This window comes from Bombus vancouverensis, chromosome 1 (assembly GCF_051014615.1).
Source record: "Bombus vancouverensis nearcticus chromosome 1, iyBomVanc1_principal, whole genome shotgun sequence".
Classification (NCBI taxonomy): domain Eukaryota; kingdom Metazoa; phylum Arthropoda; class Insecta; order Hymenoptera; family Apidae; genus Bombus; species Bombus vancouverensis.
In genome coordinates this window covers 20,394,616-20,415,808 of record NC_134911.1, presented here as the reverse complement: position 1 = coordinate 20,415,808, position 21,193 = coordinate 20,394,616, and the positions used below count along the sequence as shown (strand labels likewise).

The 21,193-nt window shown below is 37.3% G+C and overlaps 1 protein-coding gene across 1 annotated transcript in view; it reads left to right on the top strand.

Annotated features, from left to right (window-relative positions):
* Positions 1-21,193, top strand: part of MESR6 (misexpression suppressor of ras 6) — a 419,881-nt gene that overhangs the window by 95,191 nt on the left and 303,497 nt on the right. The window contains exon 2 of the mRNA XM_033337922.2: positions 9,840-10,034. Within this exon, the coding sequence (XP_033193813.2) occupies positions 9,840-10,034 (195 nt within the window). The remainder of the gene's footprint in view (positions 1-9,839; positions 10,035-21,193) is intronic.

Genomic DNA, 21,193 nt, shown 5'->3' with positions numbered 1-21,193 from the left:
TTTCATTCTTTAAATTAGGTATATTCAGAAAGTTACGAATTTGCATAAATATTCGCAGCCTATTTATCATACTTACGTCGTAGATATTTATACATTTGTGTGGAATTTAAATATACATAAATGTAAAGATATAATGTATAAGAATATACAAAATATTCAAAGTAAACCACGTATTATAATGCTTAGAAAATTAAGCAAAATTTTACTCAATTTTCACTCGTTTAATTTTTTACATTCATAAAAGTTTGGATCTGTTTCCGTAGACTTTTGATCTTGTTGAAGTATTTATCACTAAGATTTCTAAGGACGAATTTTTAGTATAATTGTAAGAAATGCTAAATCCGTGGATCAGTCATTTTCTTGTAGCTTCTATAAAATTAGAATATTATTCGGAGTAATAATATGATTGGAATTCAGGTTGTATAAGAAGACGATGATCGAACAATATGAGAGAAAGTATGATACTCATTGCGGAATGTGACGATTCTATTCTATTAATTATATGACAAATATTTAGATCCGTATAAAATAAGTAATTTCAATATTTCAGTTAGATCTGTGTCACTAAAAATCGACTTCTATCGTGCATCAGTTTCCCACTTATAGAAATCATGTTTTTTCTCTCAAAATACCACGACAATCTTATCCTTTCGACGTTTCTTTCAATCAGTAAAATTACATTAATAAAAAACCAGAGAAATATATTAATATCTTGATAAAAATTAGAAAAAAAAATCTGACGACGATTTGGAAGATAGAATCTCTATTGCTGAGAACCGACCCCACCTCCCTAGAATTTTAATTCACAGGATGGAGAGGTTTTTGTTCTTGAAACTCGTCGACAGATTCGTTGGCGCGGGACTGTATTTCAACGCCCTTTTTAATATTTCTGGGGTGTTTCGCGTGCACAGACCAGCCGGCATAGCATTCCATTTTTGCAATCAACGACCGGCCGTGTGCGAGGCGACGTCTGCGTGCGACCTATCGCGTGGCAGATGCAACGTCGATCGTGACGTATTGTTCTCGCACAAGGCGAATTAGTTCTACGAATAGCCAGCGAGAATTCACGGTGTGTTAATTAAAACAATACCGGCGCTGTACGAGGAGGCGCGCGGGAATTCGAATTTCGCGCGCACATGTCACACCTCGGTCTTTTCTTCAATCCATCTATTGTTGCTCGCGATTTACATGATTCAAAGAGGGCGGATCATGCTACCTCTTTGTCGATCGATTTGTTCCCAATCTGTATGTTTTTTTGCCAGCATTTAATGTTTAATGCTTCGTCTGTACTTACTTTGAAAGGACGAGATGTAACATGAATTCTTTATTGACTTTTAGGCGCTTTTTATCGTCGAAATTGTTTCAAAATTATTGTTTATTGATACAGTCGTGAAGATAGATTATAGAAAAGATGAAATACAATTTTGGAAGATACGTTTGTGATTCTTCGAGTTTCAATCGTGTCATTGATAGGTTGCGTTTTGTTTCGACATTTCGCGAGGATTCCAGTTTACAGCTGAATTAAAAATAAGCGCTTAAAATCTAAAATTTGTTAATGTAGGTAGAACAGGGTTTGGAATTACTTACGTCATAGGGTAAAACGTAGACCAACTCTTGAATAATTAACATCTTGGTTATTATTATACATATATTATAATATGTAGTTATAAATATTAATAAGAATGAACAAGGAAAGAAGTTGTGTTAAAATGGGAATGTATGTACATTGTTTCATTCAAATAAGACTTGTTTGTTACTATAAACTGAGAATTGTTAGTCTAGTTTAGATAATAGTATTTTCAGCGATAGTTATTCTAACGATAACTATGCTGTATTTAGCGCTCGAAATTTGCATTTTAGTTTTACAAAACGTTAGGCTTTCCAAGATTACGTGTGTAACTTATATTTGTTCACTGAGCATTCGTTCGCTTTCTATTAAGAAATATTACTTAATAAAGATTTTTACATTTTTTCTAGGTATCGCAATTTTAATTTCGACAAATTGTATAAAATAATCGAGAAAATTTCCAATAAATAAAATAACAATTTCCACGATTACATAATTGTCAGCTATGAAAATACTCAAATGAATATATTTTAATATATCTAAATAAAATTATGAGCATCCCAAATACATTTGTAATTACATGTAAACATTAACATATCTCTGAGTTTTTAAAGAGAATGTAAAAATATAGATCCAGATCGATAAATCGTTGTTGCTTTTTATAGCTAAGATTTCTAATTTCCAAGAAACACATTGCAACAAATTCCAGGAATTGTGTCGTTTAATCAACCGATCATTAAAACGTCATTTCGCGATGAATCTAGCGCTTTCTTGAATTGAAGACACGGAGTATCGCGAGCGCGGCAATGAGTGCTTCTTTGAAGCGCCGTGATTAATTTTTCTCTTCTTCCCTGTCCCAGTTTAACGGTGATAGAAGCTCTTCACGCTTTGCGCAATCTTCGAATTCCACCGTGCAGATGTTCGTCGGCCTCCTCTGTGATTTAAGACGCGCGAGTGATCTTTGAACCAAATCGCGAGGCCGCGATCTAGATCACTCCCCACCTTTGTTCTCAATAAATATCTGTTGGCGAGCTGTTAACTTCCTTGCGCAGTTTATATTAGAATATTAGAGTTATATTAGAATGGAATAAAGCTTGTTTTCATTTTGCAATTCCCTGCTTAATTCTAATTTCGTTAATATAATCGACGCTTTACGAGAGATAACAATTTCGTATTTCATATTTACGTTATAGATATGATTTTGCAGCTGTGTCTTACAAGTAGTTTTGTAAACATATTTTTAGCACGTGTTTAGAATAGATAATTTTATATCGATCTTTTGTCTGAGTTTATATAACGAGAAGTTTCGTTCCGCTCGAATATTCGTACAAAGGCTTCGATGATAATTTCATTTCCAGTTCGATAAATTTCCAAGAATAAATTAATCGAAGAATAAGAAGAAGTTAAACGTAATTTAAAATGTATAGTTTAAAGCATCGGTCGTACGTTAGAAATGATAAAAGAGCATTAATATCTTAATACGTGTTTCTACTTGGTTATAAAAGTATGAAGATATAATCAAGTAATGTACATTTTTTTAAAATGATTTATCGAGAATGAACCTCTATGCGACGGAATGTCTCGTGTGACTCGGATCAGCAAGGGCTAAAGTGCAGTGCGTGGAATTTAACCTATCGCAGGCAAACTGAATCGCTTATATTATATAGGTTCAATTGTTTTATTATTCCGAGCTTCCAAAAATCTAAAAAATGTCTGGGATGCTCGTCCGCGTTCTCGATGAATAATAGAATCGTATATTTTATCGGTATTTAAATGTTTGCAGCTTTGTTGAATATTAAAAATAAAAATTCTAACAAAGAAATTCAAGGAAATTCGTCTCGTCGGATTGTCAACGAACTAGTTTTCCTATGAAGCATTGAATTTAATTAACTTAATCAAAATTATGTTCCACTTATACCTATCCAAACAGATAATCTACAGCTATCTCTTCTTCAAAACCCATTACTTTTCTAGAATATTCCTTCTACTTGAAATTGACACCCACAGAGAACAATTATGTATTTATTACATTATGTTCTACTTGTCCCTACTCAAACCTATAATCTACAACCGTAGATTAATGTGCTGAAATCACATTACCCCTGTAGAACATTTGTCATATTTGAAATTGACATGAACGGGCAACAATTATCTATTTATTACACCATCGACAGAAATATCATACAGTCACTCTTTTTCCAAGAAATCCATTATTCTATAATTAACGAATTCTACAATGTTACCAAACATATCTATGACTCATGTTACCTTGCTTACCACTACCATTGACATTATTATCATTATCTCTATTATTTCGAATTACAATAGATTACTCATCAAAACGGTGTAACGAAGTCATACGACAATGCAAAGAAGATACGACCCACAGGGAAATTGTTATCGTAGTCAGGCCGAGCAGCTTTTTCTTTGTTTCTTCGCGATGATACATCGCGGTCAGAATTGCTTAACTCTATCTAGTGAGTCATTAGAATCGAACACATACTACGTATTTGCAGAACAGCGCTGGCGATGCTCGTCACGCTTGTGCGTGGCGGCGAGATAACAGCCACGGCGAGGCACCGATGCAAATGAAAAATCGCGTGACAAAGATAGGGGATTACAGCTGTTGCGCAATCGCGCGCTTAATGATTTCGACGTATAAGCCGGGCAGATACGTGGACGCCCCGTTTCCCTGTTCCAAGTATTGCTCGTTTGTCGGGAATTATCCCTTTAACAATCCAGCCCGTGTCTCACGTGGGCAATCGCCAATCGTTCGATATATACGTAGCCCTGAGAGACACCAACAGAAACTCATACGAGTACTTTTTAGCGTCTAATTTCAAACTTCTCGCACGTTATCCTTTTTTTTTTTTTTTTTACTAAAGAACATTACACGTACGTCAGTCTCTGAGAAGCTGAAACTGGTCAACTTCACTTTTTGTAAGTTTCTGAATCTTATTATCTAGATACGCGATTAATCTCGATCTTCTGGGAGATACGGATTACATATTCACTTTCAGAAACTTATCTGTCGCAAGAAAGTGATATAAATAAATACAAGTTCCTAGGAAATTCTGTATAAATTATGACATTCAACACAACATTTCTTTGCCTCTTAGTTTATGGAGTTAATCAACGTGGCTTGCGAGCAGCGCATATGTGACGTACTCCGATAAAAAAAGATTAACAACTTTAGCGTGCAAAAAAACTTAATGTTATGCACTCCAGAAGAGAGATCTGTTTCGTTTTCAGCTATGTTACGCATGTCGTTTAAGACCGACCAGGATACGTAGTCCACGATAGTTTTGAGCAGCGAAGCTCGTGCAACCAATTACGAATGTTTCGTAATTGAAATGATTGCAATGAACAATTCTCTACTTTTATTATTCGAAGAAACTTGAAGTTAGTCTCATTGCAAAGAGCATAGTTACTATTGCCTATAAAAAAGCATGAAAAAGCTAAAATCGATTTTTTCGTACCACAACCAACATCATGTCGCGTATTAGGATTCTCTTGTTAATTCATTAAAATCAGAAAAACGATAACAATATATTTATCACCTTCCTCTCCTGCAGTCCTTATATATTCTTCTTGCTTTTCCTTTTCTTTTTTTTTCTCCTCACTTGAAACCCAATGCAAAACTCGTTCATCGAGACGATTTGAAGAAGTGTGGTCCACGAGTGGAGAAGCTGCTAATTTTACGTGTTTCTCGCTTGGAATCCAAGGGAGGCCGTTGCACTCTCTGGTAAGTGCAATAACGCGATAATCCGTCGGTTCGATTTCGGCAGATATTTTCGGCCGTGTGGCATGGGGACCACTCGCGAGCACGCGAATGGTTGAAGAGGAACGCGTGGCGAAGTCGAAGAAGGCATTTCCACGCGCATTAAGCGAACAGACGGCCGTCTATCGCGACAGCGCGCCACGAGCGCAATTAAGCCGAGCAGAGCCGTATGCAAATCGACGCATTGTCTTGACCCGAAGTGGCACGGTGTCGCCGGCCTCGTTGCGCTTTCACGAGCACTCGCGAGGCCGCGGCTCTTTTGCCTAATTCCCCGAATGACTCGTCTCGACGCCTCTGCTCGCGTTACGCTCGCGTTCCACGATTGTTTGCCCGATCTTTTTTCCCTGTCTTTCTATTCCTTTCGTTTTTTTTTCCTGCCGTGTTTTGCGTTTCTTTTCTCGTGGAAGATGATTTCACGCGGTTTTTACGCCACGTGGGTGTTTTATGACACGGGTTGACGATGTCGATCGAGGGATCTTTGTTTTTGACCGCGGATCCGATTTTTAGGTTTGGCTTAAATTTTGGTGAGTTAGGTTGATGTTTATTTGTAAGTTGTATTTTTAGAATAGGTGCTGTACGTTTTAGTTTAGGTTGTGTAGGTTGTACTTTTAAAATATAAGATCGTAGAATGGTAGAGACATCGTAGAATAATCGATATAAATGTCACTGTGTCATCTTCGCTACTCAAAATTCAACGCGATAGATATTGAGATGAGGTGCACGATACGGGGCCTTGAAATACAAAACACTTCGACCATTTCTTTTTCTTTTTTCCAGACGACGCAAAAACTTTCAATTTCGAATTTCGTAAACTACAGAAGTTTACTTGCATAGAAGAGAAAATCATTTGTTTAAAGTCATATTATAAATATTAATATTAAATAGCAACAAAATATATCTTTTTATGGTTCTACTCTTGTTTCCAATGTTTCTCATAATGTATGTACCATTTCCAAGTTTTCCTTCAACCAGTTAATGATTATGTTAATCGATATTTTATTCCCTGTCGCATAATAATTTACCAGCTAACGCTATTGGTAAATCACCTTTATCATTGCATGATTTTTCATCAAATTGTATAATCAGAAAATTTATAATTTGTAAAATTTAATCTGTTTTACTGCCAGACTTGTTAACATTCAAGTGTATTTATCAATGCCTATGACTTGTAACTTACGTATGACTTATAAAATTTCATTAATAATATTAGTTCGAATTTACAAGACCTTCGTAATAATCAAGATTTTACTGCATCTACAATAAACGACCAAATGTAAAACCTAGAACAAACATGAATATAAAACGACTGAAATTCAAAGACCAAACCAAACTAAAATAAAAATCAAACTTAACAGGTTTCTCGTATGTCGAAAACGAAGGAAGCAAGGAAACCGATATAACAAGAATATTTAAACATCGTGCAATGGTCTCTCTCTTTCCTGTGCGAACGTCACAGAAATGTCTACGCGTGTTGTGCCAGAGCTGTTGGTTTAAGCGCAACGGGGATTCCGTAAGAGTCCTTTGTCCTTCCTCGATCCCAGTCAGGAACACCCTGGCCGGTTCGGTTCGCATAAACGGGAAACGGGTTTCAGTCAGAAAGAGCTTTGGTAGTTCAGCGTAAAAGAACGGTGCTTTGTCACGAGGACAAGCAGAGCAAAAAAAAAAAAAAAGGAAAAAATAGAAGAGGAAGAGAGAAAGAAAGAAGAAACGAACACACCTTTTTCAATCGGTCTCTCTTCTGCTAAAATAGTCCGGACGTTCCTCTTTCTTCTTCTTCGTCTTATCCTTTCTCTTTCCAACTTGCTCTCTGTTGCAAGGAGAAGGAGCGAAGGGCAACCAAAAAGCTGATGTTAGGCGAATGCAAATAAATGCGCATACGGAGGACCGACCATTCTGCAGCGTGCTTCTAATGTTTGCCCAATGCGGTTTCGCTGTGCATGCTTTTCGGATTTTTGCAGGGAACACTTGGCTCTTTTTTAGCAGGAACTTTTGGGAAAAAATTTGCCAGAGAATAGAGTGACTCTTTGTTGGTTTGGAGTGGGTTTTTGAAAGGTTTGATTTGTAAGGGTTGTTTTCTCCAATCTTTTGTCAACGGTATGTCGTAGAATATTTTCGAAAGAATAAATGGAATTCGTTAAATTAGCGGGTAGTTTTCGTGTACTCTCGGGCGTTTTACACTGTTGGGAACGACAGATTAATTTGTTTATTAGTGGCGATAGTAATCGCGTAAACTTGCGTTTGAACGTATTCGGTATTAATTTCTCTTTAGGGTCTTAATTACGGTATGCTGTGTTTGTATTAGATAATAAAATTCGTAGATCGATAAGTACAATTGCAATAAAATATTATCTGATATTTTGATATGTGGTAGCAACTTAACGTTAAATTGTTTTATATTCCATATTGTTAATTATTATTTCAATCTGAAATTACAAACAGTGAATATATAATAAATTTGAATATAAATGTCTATGAATATGTGAAGAAGTAAAATATTACTTGAATCGGAAAGTAGTATATTCTGTTTCGTAAAAGTGGATTAAATTTTTAATTTCACTTAACATGTAGCTAAAATATTTATTATTTCACGTTGTAAAATTTCAAGCGAGACGTGATCAACTGATCGAAGTGGTTAATATGTAAACCACTCGGAAATTAAACTGATCAATTACGTTTTCTGACAAGTGTTTATTTTTAGTATCACAGCATATAATTAGCGTTTAATCCTTCAAAGATCGAACGATTAATATTGGTGTAGGAGGGCACTTTGATTTTTATATGTTTATATGTATATGAACTTGCGAGAAACGAAATTAATCTCTACTCTTTGTATATTTCTAGATTTCGTTGCACAAGAACATAATTAATGTACAGTTTTCAAGAAAAAGACGACCTATTTCCATAAATTTATTCATCATAAGGAAGTGGCATAAATAATAATAAATTTTAAAGTTAATGAAATAATTTTCATAACATCATCGCTATCCTCTACTTTTAATTTATACGACTGGCCAATGTGACTTCCGAACAGTTCATACATTAACTTATAATACATAAATAAAACAGCTAAAAGAAAAATTAAATTTGTAAACATACAATTAACATACGGTTCTCATAAAAACAAAAAGCTATACCAAAGTTTAAGAACAACTTATATCATCCAAGTATGTACACATATTTGTACGCTTATAAATATTCGATAAATCGTCAGGAATACTTCAGAACAACTCGATATTTAATCAAAATAATATTAGAAAAAACAAGTCGATATTCTAAATTCTTTTTAAATAGCGTCGCCCCGGTCACGCTTGATAAAATTGCATTGCACCGGTTCTGATCAGTTTCATCCACAGGTTTGGCGCGAGGATCGAAACGAAAAAAAAGAAGGAAAGAAAAAAACGGGGACGGTAATTAAATTTCATTACGCGATCACTCGAGACAGCAGTAGGAAAAACACGACAGCCGGCCTATCGAAGGTCCCGTATTAAACGTTTGAGAGCCGCTGACCATAGTGATCGTTGTTGGCTTTGCTTTCGAAACCTCCACCCCCTCGATCGACATTCGCAACCCCTCCGCGGAGCATGGCAGCGAGCGCCGCTCGCGTTTCATTGTTGTGAACGCATGCAAATTGCGATCCCGGTGCCGGGACGAGTATCAATTCTAACAGGATTAATTCGAGTGCAGTCATTGTTTTTTGCGCGTCACAAAAAGCCCACCCCTCTTTTTGCAACGATGGCCAGCGTTTAGCCTCGTTTCGAACAATATCCAACCCGTCTGGTCCGGCCTAGAGTCTCTACCTCCCCTGCGGGAAAGAAATGCCGGCTTTCGAAATTGCGATCAATGAGTTGCAAAATAAGGCTTGAGCGTGTGATGGATAGTGGTTGGATCGTTTGTGATCGATTCGAATGTTTCTCGATTTATAGTACTTTTTCTTTCGTATTTTCTTTTTTGGAGAATAAGAAAAAATGAAATGGTGGATTTGTTAGATTGTATGCAAATATTTTTTTATGAATTAAATGGTTGTAATTGAATGTTTTTATAAAATATAGAAAAAATTAAGTATAATATATTTGGTACAATGTGATGATATAATATTTTTATTATATATAATAAAATATTTCTTATGAATAAAATGAATGTAAAAATATTTGTGTAATTTGTTGTTGCTTTTATAAAACGGTTCTATAAAATGCTTCATATCTCATTATATAAAGTGATTTCATTAAGTGTTATAAAATGTTGGAGACGGAACGATGAGATGTATTTTATTTTTAAAGAAATATTTTAAATATAAGAGCACGGATAAAAATCTTGGACATAATAGAAATAATAGAGATCTTTTCCTCGGCAAATATTTTGATCCTCTTGTAGGTAGTTTTAAATATCGTTTTGAAGACGAGAATCTTTTTTAACATTTTTTCTATTCGATAAAAGTCAGGATAGTAGAAGTGTCAATATAATTTTAACGAAATCGAAACTTTTGTGTTTCAGAAAGATGATTTTACCGCAATTAGTTCTGCTTTGCGTCAATATCTTCCCGAGCGGAATACACCATATATTTTAGACATCGATCTGGACTTCTTCAGCACCAAGAATCCTTTCAAATCTCTACATGATCGTATAAATCTCTACGAGAAACTCGCACCCCTCTACGCTTTCAATCGGCCTAATTCAACAGATCCTGAGGTGAGTACACAGAGACGCATGGCAAATCATATTACTTACACTTGCTTTGTTAAAAAAGTGCAATATTTTTATCTACATACGTACCATCGTTCGTAAGTAATTAGAAGACTTAGAAAAAATTGACTTATTAAAATCTTCAACATTATTTCGTTTGGAATCATAAAATATATAAAACAACCCTATCGGGTATATACGTTAGAATTAAATTTCTTCTCATTATAATTACTATAATTACAAAAATATTTATATAATTTTTACTCCGTCGCTGATAAATTTTAATATTTTCATTATTAAACGCCTCATTGTGTTTCTCATTCCTTGGCCTCGTACATTTTATAAATGAATACATAATTCAAACTGTTTTTCGTTTAGTTAATAATCTGGATGAATTATCACGTTCCATATGAGATTAACTAGCTATGCTACTTTTAATATCAGATTAACCAGTCCTAATACTTACGAGCACGGCTGCATGTCTATGGCTTTATATTACATACACGTATGTCTTGATAATTTCACAAAACGATCGCATACAAAAGTATCGTACGATTCCATAAAAAATCCGTGCATTTAAAATATCGGACCTACATCATTCGATCTAATGATTAACATACCTCTCTTATCACTTCCTCGGATCAATTAATTTTATAAACGCGCAAATAGCTTGCAAAACACAAGATACAGGTCTACACGCATACTTGCATAAATTGTACCGTGCAACCGTAACACTGGTCCAACAGCAAATTGACTTCACAACTCACCTAAACTGAACAAAAAAAGACGAAAAAGTATAAAGGAACAGGGTCTGAAACGCGATCGGCGCGTTAAACGCTGCCATCTCGTATCAGATCGGTCGGAACCGGATTCGAAGAATGGGGGGTCCCACGATTTAATTGCGGCTACGTCGAGAGGCAAGACGCGAAATCCCTCTCTCTCTCTCTCTCTCTCTCTCTCTCTCTCTCTTTCCCACTCTCCTAGATGATCGCTCGTAAGCCAAGCCAGTTCGAACTAGAGCTGAATTACACGGTGAACAACGAGCCCCTGGGCCAAAGACGGAATTTCGCGATGCTGAGAGCCAGCTCATAGAAGAGAGACTAAACTAGTAGAAGGAGAGAGAGAAAGAGAGACAGAGAGGGTGGCGGGATATGTACTGGCAACGAGCGGAAGATTTGCGAATAATTAGGTGGGCCGACAATAGCCGGGGTCCCGTAGCAGACCGGATACACAATGTGGCCTGCCACCAGCGGGATAATAGACAGAGAAGAACGACTCTATGGGGTTTTAGGATTCGACGGACATAATGGCACTGGCCCATTGTCTACCTAGCTGCAGACTGCCAACATCCGCTTTCGAGGGCGGCTACGTCGGCTCATCTGCATGCCAGCCTTCAACCCTTCGAGTGTTTGGTTTCCAGCATCGTGGATGCAAATTTCTATCCTCGCGGATCCATCCTCCCGATGTTCGATTGCCATCGATCACGTGAAACGGTATACGCTACGCTGTACCGGAGGTACCAAATCGCCATTGTTCTTAGAGAAGAGGAAATGGGGTGGGTGGTGATTTCGTGGTTATACGTCTAAAATCGGTTTAAAGTCGCTCTCTGCGCTGTTGGTTCTTGCGATTTCGGGATCTGTATTGGAGAGGATTTCTGATGGTTTCGATATATGTATCGGCCGGATGATAGGCTTTGATAGGATCTTTTGGTTGCTACCCATGTTAAAAAACTTTCTAAATATCATAGAAGAATATATTGATATTATTCTTCTCTTTTTTTTTATTTAATAATTATTCTATTCAAATGTATTAAAGTAATTAAACTTTTTATGTATAATGTACTGTAGGTAATGTAGGGTTGATTCATCTTCATAAGTGTTATTTTCAACTGCTCTTGTTCTTGGATAAGAGGAAACGATTCGTTGGTTGTATGTCTACACTGAGTTTAAAGTTGTTCTTTGCGGTATTAATTCTTGCGATTTTCTACGGATCTGTATCGAAGATGATTTTAGATGGTTTCGATATGTCGGGTAATAAGAATTTCTGTTAAAATTGTTTGATCGATGATGGTCATGTAAAATACTTGGAAACTTGTGAAAGAGTGATCACAAAGATTCTAACGAATTAGTAATCATTCTTTATACGAAACACGCTCATCTTAAGAAAATTTCATCCATCTTTTACGAGTTTTCTTCGTCAACCTCATCAAATCGATGCTTTTTGTTTGCAAAACGCTATATCTTAACATTTTAAGAAAATCGCTTCAGAAAAACTTGATTCATCTTCTATAAACTTCTTTCATTTACATCATCAAATCGATACTTCCTGTTCGACAAATTTCTCTTGATATCTCAGAATAATTATCTCCTGGAAATATGGTGCAGTCGCAGTTGAACTTTTTTCATCTGCACAAAAGATACATCTCGACAATCAAGCATAGAATTTTTCTTCCGTTAAACCGTTTCAAGATCTTCAAACGATACCAAACCGTAGCACGGAACGTTCATAGCGATCGTTACGGATCCATGTCACAATGCACGATCTTCCAATTAATAATTCACGAAGTAAATCAGCGAAACCGTGACTCGTCCATTCATCCGACAATCCTTCAACTCTCCTCTGTACCCGGGTACTTCTCACGAATTTCCATGCGATCCCTTGGAGCGTACCGCGACCCACTTTGTGCGCCGATCCGCAAACGTCGATCCGTCCGATCCACGACTTCTCACGAATTTCCATGCGACCGTTCCTCCAACGAGCATTCGTTCGGATCGTCTCGATCGTAGCCAAGGAAAAAGATATCCGTCCTCACCGTGGGATTTTCAGTGGCAAACCCGCAACGAAATATCGTACGACGTCGTTATGCTAATTCGCCCGGTCCGGTTAAATGTGTGCCAGCTTCTGGAGCTGGCTTTGGAAAAAGAGTTGGACCCTCTTTTATGGGCCAACAACGCGGACTCACCCGTTCATGCTGTTAGCGCTTCTCGTGCATAAAATCACGCGTGCAGAGACACGGACGCGAGTCTGTCCGCGTGTGCACGCACGGTAGATGCCTCGCTCGATCTAATGTATGCGGGCACGCCGTGCTACCTGTCTTACCCTGAGAACTCGACGCCGCATTGTGATTGTAATCGCCGGCTCTGCAGGTCAGCCCGCGGCCTAACTGGGGTCAGGGTCATTTCTGAATTATTTAAATTACGCAACCCGCCCTCCTTCCTCGGCAGACAAGTTTACAAGCGCGTGTGTATGCTCGCGTATATGTACAGGGCGTATAGTAATCGAAGAAGGTATAGCAAGAGGTAATTTATGATGAAAAAAAAAAATAGGTCGAAAATGTTGGATAGAATTTTTGCGTATGGTGCTTCGTTTTGGAGAAAAGCGATTTCGATAATCTGCTCGGTACACGTGTGTCGATTGTGACATTAAGTTTTAACTTTCTACGTTGTTACGTTCTACGTTTTTACGTTCTACGTTTCTACGAAATTCTGTCTACGTTGGTTTTATTAAACCAGTAATGTATTATTATATGTATATTTAGTGATAATAATGGGAGTATTAGGAAGAATTATGAATTATGAGAGTAGAAGAATTAAATGATACAGGTAGTACATTACAAGGACTGTATGTATAAATATTATCATCGATGTGTTTAGGACACTTTCTAAGTCGATAAAATTGATCTTTAAACATAATACATAGCCCTACCTTATTTACGAAATCGTTCGAGTCGAATACGATAAAAGAGACTTATAGCACTGATCAACTGAAAGTATTATAGCAATATAATATAAACACGAGCAGAAACAAAATTTGTCAAGTTGAAAAGAATTAATACATGTGTACTCGACGGAAATTGAAAATTGTTTTGCTCGAAGACGAAGCCTAAAAAACGAAAACATTATTTTACATTTTCCACTTATTTTTTCCATGAAGAATTATCCTTTGCTCATTTGTGATTCTCGGACACCCTGTATATGTGTGCAACGCGACAGCGTCCGCTCTATCTATTGTTGTACAGTAATTCATCGCGAGCTAAACGAACACAGGGGCAGTAGAAAGGTGCAAAAAGAGGGTTAGAAAGACGTCTAAAGAAAGAAACATGGGGAGACCTTTAGTACGATAAGGAACCATGGATGGGATTCGAAGGTGCCTCGTTTGATGATTCTTATTCGTTGATTGATGATCAATGTCGATGAGATTCGGGCAGGATGTTTATGTGAGAAAGAATTTTCAAGATGTAGGGTATAGATGGTAGGATTCTTTGATTATGGTAATTCTTTTTTGGGATGGAAAGGAGAGACGGGATAGGAATGTTGTTAAAGGGGGATTTAGTGAGCAAGGTTGCGGATGGGGAGACGGAAGCGAGTTTTTGGGTCAAGATGTTGGACGGATTAAAGGTATGTTTGCTAAAAATGAAGTTCGTCGTGTTACATAGCTGCAGGATTTGATATAGTTTACATATGAAATGCAAAAAATACTTTTATCCGGTGCATATTCTTAGACATAATTCTTCGACATAAATATTTCGCAATGAATAATGGGCAAATAATCGAAGATTGTATGAGTTATAACAAATTTATTATAATACTAAAATGTTAGGATAAAATTCTATACTTAATCTGTAATTGAATAAAAAGTATAAAATATTTACGCAAGTTTCTAAAGGAACTCCCGCCATATTTACTATTTAATACAATTTATTGAAGTATGATTCTTGTTAAAATTAAACATTTTACTATACATGCAATTAATTGACATTTTCCGATTAAAATCTTCGATCTACGAGATGAAATCCATCAGGTCACCTCCTCGAGTGTACCATTCGTACTTTCAGCAATTTTCGTATCACTTTTTATAAATTTAATCTCGTAAAGAAGAAATTTAACCTCGTAAGAAAATCGCACGAACGTTCTGATTATTCATAACGACCAACGATGAAGTTTTCATGCTTTTACTGTAAATCTTCTTAACATATAATATTCCTCGTTTGTAATAAATTTCTTCTTTATGTGGTTCGGTACAAAAGAAGCATAAAATTTAATAAGTTATGTTATATAATGTTACATGCTTCCTGCTATCACATTCAAATTTTAAAGACATATCATTTCGTATGCTCCAACGCTTAATAGCGGGAAGAATCTTTCATAAAATTTTTCCATGACCTCGTGAAAAATCGTTTTGATTAAATTATAAATATCAGGTCATTCAGGATCCACGGTTGATCGAAGACACGTTTGAATATCAATTGATCGGCCTATCGAGGTTGATCGAATCCTTTCGGTACCGATTCTTTTTCTCAGGATGGAAGTCGCGATGCCCCACCGGGATCCCAACGAAAGAAGAAATGACACGAGCGGGGGGTCCAGTATGCAAAACGGGCCCGTTTTCCGGCCTCCCTGAATATTGATGTGTAGCCGGCTATGCAAATGAGCGTGAGAATGCAGCTCGTGCCGGATGGTGACGCGAATAGACGAACCGGAAGTAAGCCAGTACCCCGCCTTCTCCCTTCTTGTGGCATGCCCTTTCTTTCGGCGAGGTCGAATTATAGTCGTTGACTTTTCTTGCCGGTACGAACCTTCCAGAGAGTAGCAATGCGATTTATTAAAGCCGTTCTAGCTTTTTTCCCACTCGATGCACCGGAGTGCCGTTAGAAGTGTGCCTTGTTTGCTTCGTTCGTGATTAATATCAAGCTATTATTGTGTAAGATGGAACATACGCATGTATACCTATAGGTTATTTCTACTGTGTCTTTCCAGCCTAGACGTCATTGACGTCTCCCTTCCTTTTTTCCAAAAAGATTGGAGTTTTTTACAAATAAAATTGTTCTGTTCTGAATTTTATTATCCAGGTACGCGATTAATGTTCAATTACGTGATGTAAAATCATATGGATGGCGATGGTAACCCTTTACCTTCTGAAAATGTTCTATGAACTGTTATATTCTGTTGTAAAATATCGATATTATATTATGGAAAGATATGTGTTTGGCAGTCATCCCCTTTGTAATATTACGCAACAGTTACATAATCCAACGTGAAATTCCTAACTGCTTTTACAAAACTGTATTAAATTCACTATCGTCAACAACTCATGTTAAAAAACGAAAAAAGAATACTTTTTAACTCGATTATAGTGATAACGCTACCTCTAAGCTGTCTAAAAGGAACCACGCTAAGGTACATCGACCTACATTCGTTCGTTCCAAAATAACGAAGCACATAGGAATCGTTTTCACGCGTAAATCGTTATCGGAATTCGTGGAGCAATAACGGCGAGTCTCGTAGAGGATTTCGTCTCTTCGGGGCCAGCCTTCGGCTCGTTCCACTTAACGACGTTCACCCCGTTGAAATATCTGCATGAGGCTGCGGCAATACGAAGCCTCGAAACAGGACGGAGATAAACAACGTGGAATTAAATATACAATAAAGCGTGCGATCCTGGACAGCAAAAGGGCGTGGTGGGGGTGGAAAAGAAGCGAAACTGCTTTACCGGCTGCACGTTCTAGCGGCGACATTTCAACCTCCCCCGCCCCCACACCATAGACTGGCAACCGCCCGCATAAATAAATCCAATTGGCTCGAATAAAATGTACGAAACGAAGTCGCGCCAATGGCCGGGTATGTATTTTATTTTCTCTCGTTTTCCTTTCCACCCCGTGTCAGCCAGCCAGCCAGCAACCCGGCTGTTTCCTCCATCCCCTCCTCTTAGTCTCTCTCTCTCCTTTTCTTCGTCCTCCTTCACAGCACACCGCTACATCGACTGCTCTGTCGTAGCGGCACAGTAGGATAATTCAATCGTGACTTTTCACGGATTTCCCATCGAAGGAAACACGCCAGTTACGCGGCGGAAAGTATTCGTTTTCTCGTCCTCCTAGACGTTCGTTCTTTAAAATACTCAGGAAGGTTTTTCTCTGCTCGTGGTTATCTTCGTTTCGTGCTCGTCTCTTCCTCGATGAGTTTCCAGGCGTCTGCAAATGGCTGAGAGGTTTTTGATGTAGTTCGCGTTGATTCGCTGGCTGATGGCCTCTACGTTTTGTCTAAATCGTTTGTATGGAATTCATCTTTGTGTTGAAATGGTTAATGCGCGAATGATTATTATCTGACTGTAGTAATTGATCTTTTCTAAGTACATTATTCAGCAGATTCGAGTGGAAGTTCAGCTTCTTCAAAATCATAAGCGAGCTTACCATACGATAATACGTCAACGTTGCTGCTTTCTGTTATTCTTGGGGATAGTTTTCGATTTGCAACTTATACTTGTTGAACATTAAGCTGAAATTAATATAAAATTGGTAATCCGAAATCCGTTCAACAACGCAAATAAGAAGTTAACGTGATAAAAGTTAGAATTTTCTTTTTCATTTAAAACTATCACTACCCATAAAATAATTGAAACGAATCGTACAATGTAAGGTCTAAAGCTTCCTCTTGTTCGTCAAAATTCCTATTTCCTGTCCATAATACAAGATAAACTCACTTCATAAATATCCATACACTGACGTTATACATAAAAATACGAATGTTTCGTATCGCAAGAAAATACCATAGCCGTTTCCTTCAATGACCCTCCGTAATCACGGAACACACGAGCCTCTTTAAAACGGCCGGACGAAAACTGGATCACGCGGAGGGAAGATTTCTTCATTGGCAAGGGGAATCTCGTTGAGGTAGGTCACTCTCGTAATTACCTTCTCTCACGGAAGTGGCCCGCGTGACCCTTCTCAAGGTCGTTCCTTCATCCCCTACAATTAAGCCCTCCGACAATTAAATCGATAAAGCCGCGAAGGCGCCCTTTATACCGCTGTTACCGCGACATTTATGCGTAACAAGCCTTACCCTTTCCCCTTCCACTTCTCTGTTTTTACGACGAACCGCCGAAATTGCAGCACGTCGTTAAGATCAACCGTCAATCCTATTTAATAACACTTTGCCAGCCTCCCCGCGCGTAATTTTCGATCGAATATCACGATCCTTGAGATTCTAATCGAAGTAAGATGGCAAGTTAATAATGGAAGATTTCAATGCGTTTCTTCAGGCAAAAATTATTCGCAACAGATAATTTTGGAAAACTGTGTGGTTGTTTGAATAATCGATTGGTTTGTTTCGATCGTTGAAAAATTTAACGATCGATTTTTAGAACTTTGTGATGGATTTATAGCGGCTTGAAAAAAATTACCATTATAAGTACAATATTGAATTTATTATAGGATTTACATATCAATTAATTAGCTCCAAGTACGTTAAATTTCGTATCGTCTTGTAGAATCTTCGTATGATTATAGAAATATGATACTATGAAAATGAAATGTAAAAAATCTAATAAAGAAGAGTCTTCGTGGGAAAATAAAGGTATGTAACGGTATGTAAATGTAATTCTCTTACAAATATTTTTTTCTTTTTTTGGCCATTGCATGGTCTACAGATAGATAAACGCAATTATTTTCTTATAACAGAACGTGAGTAAAGAAGTGTTGGAAGCAAAAGGTAGGATTAGTATTGCATTGGTAAGAATGTTATGTCGATTTTATTGTGAATGCGAAGTTGTCTTTGAAATGAAATTGAATAGATATTGTTTATGGAAGAAAGGCTGACAATACATGTTGTATTTCATTGTTAGGAAATCCAAGTTAACAACGAGTAACCAAATGGAATACACTTCGTTCCATTGGTGGAATTAAACGATGTCGATGAAAAACTCGTAAACGCAAAACTGTCATAAACCATGTTATGACTAGTTTTCTGTGGAACTTATAATGTCGTAACTTTAATCGGTGGAAATAACGTTTCATCATTAGAAAGAAATTAAAATATCTCTATCTATGAAATTCAAATATTCAACTGATAAATAAGACCATTAGTCAAGAGAAAGTTATTGCACAAGAATTGGTTATTAAAGCCGCTGGTCGTTAAACACCATTTAAAAGTAATTTAAGAAACTATTCGCTTCTCACCTAGTATAATATATTCCTCATAAAGATTACAAAATATTTCATAATTACAATACTTCCTTCGTTTCAAAATACCGTTTTCCTTTCGCTTTCCTTTCTCTTTTAATACACTATGATCCCTTTTAATAGTTCCTATACGAATGGAGACCGAGCAGTTTTGAAATTTACCGATTAATTCCACGTCGCGGGACTGTCCCTTTATTTGGCCATGGGATTGAATATATTTTTTCTCACCGTATCGAACATTTCAAAATCGATTGCTTAGAAAATTTCACAGATTCGTCGGGTAGTTTTAAGAGATTTAGTACGAAAATGATCCGCATATTCTCCGTTACGAAAAATAAAATTCCTAACTTCCGTTCTCTTATCGTTAGTTCTATCATCAAAATATGTAAAAACCTACTTCCTAAACTATACTCTACTTCCTAAAAAAGAGTCAAATTCATGCAAACCCCTAATCAAAAGTCAAACGCACAAACAATCTAAAAAGTCTCTGGCATGTTATCAAAGATCGCCAAAGAGGGCCAAGGTCTGTTAACTCTTACCCGGACAACGAAACTGATAAGGGAGCAGGAATATTTGGGAAAAACCGGATAAGAACCAACACCGCCATCTGTTATGGCTGATAAGAACGAGGGGTTTCTTCGCAGTTTCCGGATAAGCCGCACAGACCGGGGGTGACGTGACGAGCGACGCCGACGCCGACGCCGACGCCGACGCCGACGCCGACGCCGACGCCGACGCCGACGCCATGTGTCCAAAATGGCCGCGGATCGTTAAACGGTCACGCGCAAGCTCCCCAGGGGTGGTGGGACAGAGGGGGTTGGTTTTAGGGGTGTCCTCGCTTCTTAATAGGATCGAAGAATAGTTACGCCGTCAGATCCACGCAGTTACGTGAAACACCGTTTCAGGATGCGTTTCCACCAGTAATTGTACAGAGAAAATGACTCAGAACCCTTTTGACGTCTCTCGCTTTGGTATTCCGAAGCTTCCATTCATGCGAATACAAGGAATACTACTTGCGAGGCTTGAAATTGCGCGTTATCTGATTTTGTATGGATCAACATTTCGAAGATTGTTTCTTTTTCTCGGTCTTCTTCTTTTTGTAGAATTTTGTGTTGCTTTTATGTTGGACTTTTATTGGATGGATTGGATAATTTTATATTACATGTAGAATAATTTTTAAAGAAAACTAAGAGGCTGATGTACATTGATGTACATTTGTTGAGAGGATAATATGAGAGTTTTCTAAGAACTTTCTAAGAAATTATGTAAAGAAAGTTTCTTCTTTTTTAATTTCCTATCTTTGGAGGAATTTCAATTTTTTCAAATGAATATTAACATCGATTATCGTATTGTCTTACTATATGAAAATTATTGTACTTAAAAATAAGATACAGAGAGAATAACGATTGTGTTAAGTAATAAGGTGCAAAAAGATAATGAAATGATCATTGCATTACAACTCTTGGATTAAACATTTGTAGCTTCTTTAACACTTGACTAACGTTATAATCGATTTCGTTAATTGAAGTAAAGATTGTTGCCTGGCCGCTTTAATTTACAATTAAGGAAATAAACGATAGAAGTCGCTTATTTGAAAAATGACTGAACTTAAAACAGTCACAGTATGTACATTAGTACGTGCATACGTTAATTGTAATTGTATAGTACGTGCATCATTTAATAGACCTGAAACTAGAGAGAACTGAAGAGAAATTTTTAATAAACCCGTCCGTTTGAGGAATAAGCTCAATCAATTTTTATCTCTTTCGCGACCATGTTTACCAGACGAGTTGCTGATTTTTTTGCATTCTTTCAATGTTCGCTGAGATTCGAGGCAGACAGCAATTCATTACGCGAGCAGCCGGCAAATGGAGAACTTTCATTTCGAGGATAATAGAATACGTATATAGATACGAATATTAATCGGCTCGTACGCGCAAATACCTATTAGCAAACATCGCGGATATACCGTTTATTGACGGCCGAACAAGCTCTCTCAGCGCTTACACATTGTTTAATCGTCGAAATATAATACGTATCCATAAAGCCAAAGGGTGAAGCTTCGCTTTCATTGTCCCTGTCGAATACCTAAAAATCGAATTGTCCCTTGTGCATTGAAAACGAGCCTTGAACAAACGGTCTGGCTTTTAAAGTAAACGATCCGACACCGGAACGTGAAATTGTTTTATCCCGAAACTTGGAAATCTTTTTC